The 12,635-nt window shown below is 33.0% G+C and overlaps 1 protein-coding gene across 1 annotated transcript; it reads right to left on the bottom strand.

The window, feature by feature from the left end:
• Positions 1–9,475: 9,475 nt before the first annotated feature.
• On the bottom strand, positions 9,476–11,027 carry LOC136232783 (U-box domain-containing protein 8). Its single transcript, XM_066022190.1, has one exon. The coding sequence runs from the start codon at positions 10,853–10,855 to the stop codon at positions 9,737–9,739; it is 1,119 nt and encodes a 372-aa protein (XP_065878262.1). The 5' UTR covers positions 10,856–11,027; the 3' UTR covers positions 9,476–9,736.
• Between the last annotated feature and the right edge of the window lie 1,608 nt (positions 11,028–12,635).

Genomic DNA, 12,635 nt, shown 5'->3' with positions numbered 1-12,635 from the left:
ATTCTGGTAATCCGGCAGTGAATCGCTATAGTTAGTTGTGTAGTGTAACAAGAGTTTGCTAATAGAGGATTCATTACTCTAAGTAAATAGAGATAAATCCTAAGATAGTTGTTGATTAGTTTTTTTATGGAATGAGTTCCTGGCCAGGACAATAAGACTCACCTTATGAGATAAGTATCAAAGAATGGTTATTTGATGAGAGTCTTATTTTATCAAAGACTTAATCAATATTTCTTAGTATCTTGACGGTCAGAGCTTGACACTTTGTGACTCTAGTCAAGATTGATTTTTTTAATGAAAGGACTTTAGTGCATGGAAATTATGATCGATGGTTCATAATTAGTTTAATTATGAATTTACTTCAAGTAACTTCATTCTTTAATTGGGACGTCATGGCGCAGTGTGTTAGCTGGAGATCATGACCTTTAGAGGACTATAAGTATATATAAGCTAAGCTTATATAGGATACACTTGTAGTACAAGGAATTGGATTCCTAACATAATTAATAAGTGTTATTAGTATGCCTCTAATGCCAATTAAAGATGAACCTAGAAAGTCACACACATACAAGTTGTTTGTATCAAGTTTTAGTTAAATTGATTAATTAAAAGTGTTTTAATTAATTGATTGACACAATTGAATATGTCAATGGGATTGACAAAACATTCTAACACTATTTAATATTCAATTTAATATTCAATTGAGAAAATTATAAATTATTATTCTTCCTCAATTTAAATTGATGGCTTTCTCCAAATACAATAGTCAAGTGTTGACTGTTGGAATAAAGGATATAATAGTAATTAATTAAGTTGTTAATTAATTATTATTATATTAAATTAATAATAATATAATTAATTATTATTATATTATTATATATATATATATATATATATATATATAACATGCACCAGGACATGTGTCCTAGTGCATGCTTTTGTTTCAATCCAGGAATGGATTGAAACAAAAATATACATATATATCAAAAGATATATATGTATACAGATATACAATAATAGAGACATATGATTTTTGCGGTTCAGAAAAATTGGATCCGGAATCAGTTTTCGATTTTGAGAAGATTAATCAATTTTTTCGAGGCTTGATCTAATCGATTTAGTGGACTAACTAGAGGCTTCACCATTAGAGAAGCTTTAATACCCGATTGGAATCTACAAGAGGTATTTATTCCAATCTCGTAGTATAAATATCAATTTGATTATTAAAGAACTTAATGATCTTGGTTAAGGATTTGATGTCAAACATCGGATGTTTGACTGTTTATCAGAGTGATTGGATCACACTGATTGTTTGTTTAGGAAAAAATTTTGAAATTCGATTCATAAATAACAACATGCTTCCACTTCAAATCCTTCGGTTTTTATCCGACTATTAAATTTAGTTTAAGAAAAAGGAATAGGTAATCTGAGTCACTTGGTGGCCGTGCCAACATCATGGCTACATCCATTAAGAATAGTAGAAACAGAATCCAAAATTAAATAGGTGGTCTGTCCAATCATACTTAGGAGAATCTCACTCTAAATTCACTAATGGACATATTATTTTCCTAATCAAGCAATTTCCAAAATGTATTAATTCATTGAACAAGCACACATAATTTTGAGGTACATAATAGTTCCTTCTGTCTACGATGAGAGATTTATTCCTTGTCTTTGTCAAATCAAATTAAGAAAAAAAAAAACATTAAAGTACAAAGAATGTAGGGTAATTTATATTTGTTGCCCTAAATTGTAACCTATTCATGCGAAGGGAATCTGGATTGAACTTGATGAGTCTTCAAGATACTTGAGGCAAGATAGAAAAGTGGTAAAAAAAGAACCGGAAATCGGCGACCCCTCTTTAATACCTAAGTCAGTGATGGAATGATATTGAATAGTACACGAGCTTAGGCGAGTGAATAGAATGGAGTGAATGCCTTTTGGATACTATATACCTTGTATTTATAGGAGGTTTAGGTTGTGCGCCTTAAATGTAAATAGAACACCACATGGCGGTCAGTCAATGGTTAGGTCAGTAAAGGTCAAAACAACCACACATGTGATTCCGCTAACTGCAACATTGCATGCGGTTAATGATGTGTGTGATGTTAAAGCCTCTTTTGACAGGTCCATGTGGTTGTGGCGGTTACAGTTTCGAAAGGAGGTCTTTTATTGTTCCACGTGTATAAATAATAAATTGCCCGAAGCATCTAATCTGAGGTGCTTTATGGCTTCATTTCCCAAGATAAATCGAAGGACGAATCCCTTAGTTGGTTGACTGACATTTTATCAGGCATGTCATACCGAGGTTTCTGTCTTATGTTTCTGGATATATGATAGCTATCACTGGTCATTATATTTTATTTTTCGGGTAAAGGGTGGAAACATGAAGTGACCCATCAGGTTCTGCCAGCTCACGTGGGTGCAGAAGCGTGATGTCCTTTCACTACTTTTTTGGAAGTCTCTTTAAATTCCTAACATGTGTCACTTCTGCGTGATGTCCTTTCACTACTTTTTTGGATGTCTCTCAGAATTCCTAACATGTGTCACTTTTGCATGTTGTTTTCCATCGATCAATGTAATTCTTGTCGTCTTTTTAAACGTTTAGACTGCTTTGGGATAAGGCGTAATGATTAGGGACATTTTCATTAATTATACTTCCTTATTGCCTTCTTCCATCGTCTATAAAAGGAGGAGAAATGTGCCTGAGAATTCTTTCCTAGCTTCTTTCGTAATTCCTTAAAGTTCTTAAAACTATAAGTCTCTTCTTTTCTTATGGTTAAGAATTTTGAAGATCCCCTCACTTTGTGAATATACACAATTATCATGGCTCCAAAAAAATCCAAGACTTCAAAGGTCGCCGAGAAAAATGAGACCACAAAAAAGCTTCTTCCTCCAAACAAGTGAACTTTTGGTTTATGACCAGCCTTCGACTATGATGGCTGAAGAACTTATAAAAGTCGTGGCTGCCTATCTTGAATTAGACAAAATGGATGCCTGTCTTCTGATGGAGCGTCAAAGAGCATTTGATCCCCCCAATGGGTAATTGGGGTTTTCACCCAATTATTAAAGTGGGGGTTGCGATTTCCTCTCTCCGATGGGATGTTGAATGTGTTCGCTGAATTTGACCTCTGTCTGTGCCAAATTTCCCCAATGACTGGTTGGAGTTTCTTACCTTCACAAGGGTATGTGAAGAATTTGATGTTGAGCTGACTGGATCTCTGTTTCGTTCGTGTTAGAGAATCATTAAAAGTGACAAACGACATGATTTATTGGCAAATGAGCGGTCATCGAAAAGCATTCCTTTTTTGGAAGATGCAAAGTGTGAAGGAATTTAAGTCAAAATGGTTTTAGCTGAAGGGCAATCCTTCCATTCCCAAAGGCGTTTATTATGGTGGTTTCCCCTTCCAAACCGATCTTGAACTAACTTGATGAGTCCTCATGGTACCTGAGATAAAACAGAAAAGTGGTTAAAGAGAGGTCGGTAACTAACAACCCACTCTGATGTCTAAGCCAGTGATGGGATGATACTGCATAGGTGTCGTAACCACATGGATCAGTCAAAAGATGCCTTAAGTGAGCGATGGTCTTAACAACCACACAGGTGATTCGGCTAATTACGACAATAATTGCGAATAAGGATGTGTGTGATGTTGAGGCATCTTTTGACTGGTCCACGTGGTTCCGACGGTTACAGTTTCAAAAGGAGATCTCTTATTAGTTTATATGTATAAATGATAAATCGTATTATATCACCTATTAACAACGTGTTATATTATTGAAAATTCATTTTCTTTGTAACTTCTAAACTTTACTCAAATCTAACAAACTTTGACTACATTATTGTTATCGTTATCTTTTATTCCTATGTTATCGTAATTTATAAATTATGATAATATAACCTCTCACTTTTTACGTTTTACCCGTAAAATAGCTTGAAAGTGGTTTTCCCTTCTACGAAGAGAATTCAAATCGGAAAAGTTTCATCTCATATAGCCTCTAGCATGCATATATATATATATTAGTCTTGCATATAAAGAGAGAGATGAAAAAAAGGTGTAAACAAAATATATTTTAATTTTTTTTATAATAATTGATGGTGACATATAAATAAAATAGTCAACGATTTACGTTCTATTTGGTTTAATTGATTAATTATTATTATTTGTTAAAACTGTGATAAATTGTTACAGTTAGTATGTAAAATGTCAAATATGGACATGTTTTAAATTATCAATAAATAAATTATAAAAATAATCTACATAAAAATAAAAAAATTATAATTTATTTAACTAAGTAAAACCTTATTATGTCGGTAATAATTTTATAGAGATATGAATACATTAAATAAACGTGTTTTGTGGGAATAACAACAATAATTTTGTCTAAAAGGTGTTGTATAAATCTAAACTAAACACTATATTTTTTACGGTTTGGAGTGAGACGCTAAACAGTACTCTGAAAAACTGAAATAGACACCACAATAATCCAATGGGAAAAAGTACCTTGAGGCTCGATCCATTAAACCTTTTATTTAGAGAACAGTTCATTAAACCTTTGATTTTTAATTTGGACATATTAAATCTATGGTCTTTTATTTTTCATCACATCACACTCTTGATCACAAAAAAAAAAAAAAAAGATTTGAACATAAATTTCAATTAACAAAATGTTATTTATTTTGCATACGTCCAAAATTTGTAATGAGTAGAAAAACTATAAAAACCTTATTTCAAACTAGAAAAAATATAATTACAAACAGAAGTGAAATGATAACGCATTTTTAATTGAAGTAGATGTTCACAATTAACTAATTTCAAGCAAAAAGCTTAATGTGGCCACAAATAAAAAATCACATACTTAATGTATCCAAGTAAAAAATCAATAACTTAATGAACAAAAAAAAGAAAAATCAATGAGGTATGCATTTTGCCTCATTCAACGCGTTCAAGTCATTATTTGGTTAATGTTTAAACGGATTTTAATTAATTTGTGAGAATAGGATAATTTTACCCAAAGAACATGTTTTTGAGAATCAACATCATCATAAGCTTTTTCAAAAAAAAAAAAATTCATGAATTGCATGTCAATAAAAGAAGGTAAAGTGAAAGTATGAAGCTTTACTTCTTTGAATAGACAGACATTCACTTGAGTTTCACATATCTTTTCTCCACACTTGCCCACATTCTACTGACCATAAAAAGAGTAAAGAGAAACACACTCAAAATATTTAGTTTTTTTTTATAGAAATTGGGACGAGACAGAACTTAGACGGGGTGAGCACCCGTGACCCAAGAACTGACAAACCCACAATATATTAATAAACGAAAAATGAGTGTTTGAACAAGAGAAGATGAAGGAGAACAACTAATTTCAAAAACTCGGTTTAACCATTCATTTTATTTGCGTTCGAAATTTGTATTGCATTTTTATCTGTTTGCAAACATTTATTTTGTGTGAATGTCACTATATAAAAACTTTATTACTCTTATTTCGATCTGTAAAAAAAAACAAACAAACAAATTTTCTAACACATTAAATGAGGACACTTTTAACTGAATTAAATGTTCACAACTAACTAATTTTGCTTAACGTGACCAAAAATTAATAATTAGAGAAGGTGTTAAAATAAAAAATCACAAACTCAATCCACAAAAAAGCAAAATGATCAGATATCGCAAGATTCTTTTGAATATGTCTAAAATTGAACAAAGTAAATGCGTCGTTACTAAAATTAGACTATAAATTTTTAAATTAAATTCATCTCTTAAAAAAAATTGTTTGATTTATTTTCTCACCGAACCAAAATACAAACAATCATCTCTATTCTATTTGGTTTTGTTTGGTTCAATCTGACCGGTGATTGGTACAATCTGACCGGTTTATGTTCACGCTCTCATCAGCAACTCCAACAAGGAAACTATTCTTTGTTATTCCTAGAATAGAGATCAAATTTAACTATACCATTTTCAAAACAGTGCAAATTTGATCTTAACGTATGAAATGGTACAAATTTAACCTTATCGTTTTCAAGCGATATTAATTTTAGCTCTATTTATTAAATGGGCTAGTTTGTATTATTTAAGAGTCATATCAAACATTCTAAACAAGTTTGTTGATAAACTGAAGCAGTTTCATATATTTTCTATTGTTGGTTTTTTGTAACTATAATAGTAACACAATAAACATTTCAGACATTTTAACAAAACAAATTTGTAATTAATAAGTTTTTTTTTCTTTTGTAACTGTGTAACATACTAAATATCTTTAGACATAATTGATATTTAGAAGATCCAATGTAACCGTTAAATAACAATCACACCGTCATTTTCAAATTTTCGGTAACATAAAGGTCCTGTTTGACAAATAGTGGTCAGGTGATTACCTTTTTTGTTAGTTAATTGTTTAAACTTGTTTAGTAAAAATTAAGTGATTGCTTATAGCTGTTTGTATACATGACAAATAAGAACATGAAAAACATTTATTTGGAGTTAAAGGGTGGTAATTAAGGGTAAAAATGTCATTCAAAAGAGATGGAACAATAAGCTAAAATGAACTTTTTCAAAATTAGCTTTTTGGATCCAATAAACTCTTTCAAATCTCTTTTCATCAAATATCACTATTAGAGGTTTGACTAGTTAAAATCTCTAAAATGGTTCAAATCTTCTAATTTTACCTCAAAAAGTTCTTTACCAAACATGGCAAATATATTAAAAAAAAATTAATTTTTTTTATACCATTTCATATGTTAGGACTAAATCTGCCCTTTCTCGAAAATACTAGGATCAAATTTAGCCATTATTCCTTCTTTCTAAGGTAAATTACACTCATGGTCATTAAACTTTACCCATTTCCACGGTATGACCACTGAACTTCAAAATGCAACTAAACTTTACATTTTCTAACGTTATAGCCATTAAACTTCAATTAACGCTTGAAAATAACGGTTGACAGCCTCAAAATGAAATTTTCCAAAAATTAAAATTGTCAAGAATCACATTTACCATAGAACCACGTTTTTTTTCATAAATAACAATTTCCGGAGCTATCTTTCTATACATTCACTCCCTCTCACCTAACCAAACAACACTCAACAACAACAACAAAGCTTTAGTTTCGAAATAATTCGGAGTCGGCTAACATTAACCGTCATATGAAACCGTAAAATCAAGTCGTATCAGCAACATAAATTCTCTCCATCCACTTCGTCCTATCCACTACCATATTTTCATCAATCCCCAATAAACTCACATCACTCTCAATCACCATCTTCCAAATTTGTTTAGGCCTTCACCATTGTGTTTCTTTGCCACCCTTCAAGCGATCTTCATCTTACATGACCAAACCACCTTAGTCGGTTTTCCCTCATTTTATTCTCAATAGATGTAACCCCCTACTTTTGTCTTAATTATTTCATTACTCACCCGATCATTTCTCGTATGACCACACATCCATCGCAACATATGCATCTCCGTCACCGACATCTTATGAATATGACAGTGTTTCACTGCCCAACACTTCGTACCATATAACAATGCAGGTCTAATTGTCGTGCGGTAGAATTTTCCATTCAGGCATGCCAGGATCGCAAAGAAAACCCGTAACACTCTTCCACTTCGACCAACCAGATTTAATCTTATGTTAGCGTTTTGAAGTTTAATATACATAATTTTAGTTGGGAGTAAAGTACAATAGTCATGCGTGTAATTTACTCCTCCTTTCAGTCTAGGAGTAGGTAGTAATAAAATATAGTGGGCATTTCAAGAAAACATGGCAAGTCAAAATTGGGTACAAAAGGCGGCTCCTTGGTTTTAGCACCATAATAATAATAATTTCATTTAATGTCTCTGTTTGTTTCCGCTGTTCATCAATAGAATCTACCTAACAATTACTGTATAACATGTCAAATAAACAAACAGTAGAAAGAAGGAATAAATCTGCCACTAACCTGATCATATTGAATGCTTGACACGCCCATAAGTTTGAAATTTGCCCTTTTCTGGTCCCCCAACAACGTCCGCCATCCAAAATGTTGTAAGAAATCTGCAGTAAGACAATGATATATAGCTACAATGGCAGTATCTGCTTAGTCAATGCTCTTATTGTCCTACTAAACTAAGCCTCTACTTCAACACAACACAATTTAGGGTTGTAAACCTTGTGGGGCAGAAGACCGAGACAGTTCTCTAACCCCATCTCCCACCTCGTGGAGAATTTTTTCGGAGATTATCCATTCTCGTCGGGTCTGCTGGTAGGCTGAGAAATCCCTGCTTTGTTTACAAAGCTAACACAACGGTATTAGGATTACAAATGGAGCAGGATAGCGGGATGGGGATAAAGACTGCTTTCCTTCCATGTCCCCATCAAGATGGGGAAGCCCTGTCCCCGTCCATGTCCCCGTGGGGTAGGGTGGAAGGTCTCTGTCCCTGCTCCATCCCTCTCTGAGGGTTTTGTTTTCATCCTACCCCATAGGGAAAACAAATTGGGATTCTTCGTTGCGAACGAATCTCCATCGAGCACGGATAATATTCATCCTGTGGCATTGCTTGACTGATGACAGAACATAATTCATCAGTGTCAAAGGCAGCAACTAAATGAGAGTGAAATTCAACAGCAACTGCATCCTGTGGCATTGCTTGACTGATGACAGAACATAATTCATCAGTGTCAAAGGCAGCAACTAAATGAGAGTGAAATTCAACAGCAACTGCATCCACCAAACGCTCATCAATTAACAGAACCAATAAAAAAATTAGCAAGCCTGTTTCACAGAATTCTTGGCTGAATTACTAAATCTCAAGTGGGAACTTCCAGATTAGATTATCATTTTCTTCCTGCTGACATAATAACACAATTTATAGACAACGTGATTGATCACCATTTTTCTTACATTTATATCATATGTAATCATATGGATACATTACATAACACGATTTTGACACAATTAACCCAATTAACCGAATAACCCGAAATTGCCACCCCTTCTATGCACCTCATAGAAAACTACAAAAGCCCTCTTCACAACCACAATAAATCAAGTCTTCATGTTTTCTAATCAAAGCACCCCAAATAGAAGTAGAGCATCCTTTACAAGATTTAAACAGATTGATATATACATCAAACATAAAATCAAACTACTTCTAACAAAAACAACAGAAGAATCTCTTATCTTTTATTGGAATTCATATGTGTTGAGTAAAACAATAACAAGTTAAAGAATCTCTTATGAACATGATATGATCCAATAAGCTTGAGCTTGAGGGGGAACATAAAGAATCTCCTATGTTTTATCAGGAACACAAAGAATGCAATTATACTCTTAATGAAAGGGAAGCAGTTTGATGAGGTGAAGTGGTAAACTGCTCATTCAATTCAATGGCTGTGACAACTTTCGTAGAAATTTCTGCAAATTTATGACTTTGATATCTTAAATTCACAGCTTTAACTATTGTATCCTATAGACTCTGATTGAAAATGTTGGAAATTGAGAAGAAATTACAATTAACCAATGTGTGGAATCTTTTGAATTACAACAGTTTGAGTTCAGAATAGGTTTATTGAAATGTACAGAATTCAAAAGAAAAAAAAAAGGAGAAAGACATTAGACATCCTCATCAAACTAATCCTCTTTCTTTCATTTGTACACAGAACTATTCAACAAAGAAGAAGAAGGCATTAGAAAAAAAGAACAGAACCCAAAAACCCCCCCAAACTCACCTCCATTGTAGGCTCTTCATCAGTCCATCAATTGACAACCGCTTAATGTTTGCACCAAACTAGAAGCATTCCTCATTATCTTCTCATTCTCATCCTCCATTAAACCCAGACATATCTCTAAAACCCCTTCTCTTTTAGCTTGCTCACACATTAATTCACAGTAAGTACACAGAGTATTCAGAGTGAAAAGTCCACATTGAATCCCTCTACTGCTCCCATTCTTAATCACTTTCACCAAAACTCTCACACATCCACCAATTTTCCCCATTTCATCTCTCCCTTCCTTACATTTCACCAACACACTCAAAACCTCAACTGCTCTCTCCAGCCCCATCCCCCCAATTCTCACCAAAATCGGCACAGCTCCGGATTCCACCGCTCGCCTTCTGTTATCTGGAAATGAACAGATTGCATACAACGCCGTTGCAGCTTCTTTCACCTCTCTGCCTTTCCCATATTTGAGCAGCCTAATTAGGGCATGAATTGCATTTGGATAAGCCCCAATTGTAGCTTTGTTCACTTCAACCACAGCCAAACTAGTCAATATAGTGCATCCTAAGGCACGGCTATCCGGAGACTCGGCCTGAAGAACTGTGACAACGCGGCCAATTGCGCCTTCGGCTACAAGACCGACCTTGTTATCGTCATCAAGGGAGAGATTGAGTAATAACGAGAGGGCTTTCTCCTGAAGAGCTGACTCGGGAGAGTTGACACAGTTGAGAACAGCAGACACCGCTCCAGACTCGGTCAACTGGCGACGAAGAGCAGGGTCGAGCTTCGTGAGTCTGGTGAGCTGCGTGAGAGAGTCGAGCTTAAAATTGAATGGAGAAGACGGTGAAGTGAGAGTAGAGATTAGGGTTTGAGGCTGTGGTTTCGCAGGAGAGGCCGACGATGAGTGTGATTTGCAAGGGGAAAGAAGGGTATAATTGGAAATAAGGCTTCTAAGAGCATGGTTGGGGATGAGTATAGGATGTTCCGGCAGTGGTAGTTTAGTAATTGGACAAGTACGGTGGCCGGAATCAAGCCACCGCTGAATAGAGGCACGGTCAAAAGTGTGTCCAGATGAGAGGATTACCGGGTCGGACATTATTTCAAGAGAAATCGGACACTTGAAATCGTCAGGGAACTGAATCGCCATTTCCACAACTCCGCCGTGCTTTCTCTCTCTAAATAGTAAAGATTTTTCTCTCTCTAGAACTCCGGGGAAGGAGGAAGATGGAAGGGGTTTTCTGAGGTTTTTGGGAACTGCTTAGAAGGAGGGAGAGAGAACTCTTTATGCTCCATTTTTTTTTTCCGTTTCTGCTGCTCTGAGAGTAACTGAAGAAGATGAATAGACTGTTCTACCCTCGTTCTTCGTCCAAATTTTCACCGCGAGTGCTTCTTCTTTTTCTCTTTCGGTAACCGTTGGGAAGGTAAAATACATAGATAGCCCATAACTATAATTTTATTTATTTTATTATCTATAAATTTCATTTTTGTGATATAAAATTAATATTTTGAACAAATTTGCTTATATTTTTTAATTTTTTTATAAACTAGCAAAAATTTAATTTCTTTTTATCCTCTTCAAAATAATTTTAAATAGTTCACTTTAAATATTAATTTTGTATTTATTACTTGTCTGTTTTGAGTTTATAATATACTTTTAAAAGATTTCATGGTATAGTATATGTTGACTATTTCAAATTATTCTAAACTTCATTTATCTGTTATATATTTAAGTCTCAAGTTGACAAAAAAAAAAAAAAAACCAAAATTCGTTTATAGTTTATTTTGAATATATATAATTTATAGAAATAATTTTAAATTAATTATATATTATTTATTTATTTATTACGTCATCTAGGATCAATCTGAGTCATTCGATCTGACTAAATAACTCGCAATCTATCTATAAATACGATTTTATGTCCGATTCGGTTTTTGATACCATTAATAATTTAATGGTCATAAATGTAATGTATCCAAATCTTTGGTGGTTATTATTAGAGATAAGGTATCAAAACAGATCTATGGTTTTTGGAGAAGTATCAATTTAGGCGTCATGTGCAAAATTGCATCAATATAGGTTTAATGTGTAAAAAATGTATCAATTTAGACATTGATAACGGATTGGACACGTCATTCCTATTAATTTGTTAAGTTCTGATTTCTTCCTCCACGTATAATTAACAGAACTTAACAGAATAATATCAATAACGTGTCTCGTTCCGTTATCGAAGATTAAATTGGTATAATTTTTTAAACGTTAAACCTATATTGATGTTATTTTGTATGTGGAGCCTAAATTAATACTTCTCAAAAAAAACCATATGCCTATTTTATCTTTATTATTATTATTATTATTATTATTATTATTATTATTTTATTTATTTATGTGATGTAAATTTGATGATTTCAACCTAAAATAATTATTACAACCCAGCATACTATACATACTATACTGACGGTTAACTAATTATGGTGATGGTCAAAACTTCCGTAAGAATTTAAATATTTTATTATATAAAAATAATTTAAATATTCAACTACGACCAATATATATAGTAAGCTTATTTGAACTTTTTTTTTAGGGATGAGGGGTAAAAAAAAAAAAAAAAAAAACTTTTAATGTTTATTCTTAATGTCTAAAATAATACAATTTTATTTCTAACGTTGACAGCTAAAAGCAATTTACCCTTAAAGTTATCAAGTTTGGTCAATTTGAGAAATAATTCACCAAATTATCTTTTCGATCATAAATCTTGTCATCTACACTTCATATATGAGTCATTTTATCACTCATTAGTAACAAATCATAAACATATTATTAGACGTAAAAAAAATTAAAAATATTAAAATATATTGTCTACTATACGAGTTGGATAAAAAAAATTAATGATACACCGAATTTATGAATACTAATATCAAATTCTATT

This window comes from Euphorbia lathyris, chromosome 6 (genome assembly GCF_963576675.1).
Source record: "Euphorbia lathyris chromosome 6, ddEupLath1.1, whole genome shotgun sequence".
Classification (NCBI taxonomy): Eukaryota; Viridiplantae; Streptophyta; class Magnoliopsida; order Malpighiales; family Euphorbiaceae; genus Euphorbia; species Euphorbia lathyris.
This window is presented reverse-complemented; position numbering and strand designations above follow the sequence as displayed.

Bases quoted from the DNA above. Each gene is read 5' to 3' on its own strand.
- LOC136232783 (XM_066022190.1), bottom strand. From the start codon at position 10,855: ATGGCGATTCAGTTCCCTGACGATTTCAAGTGTCCGATTTCTCTTGAA.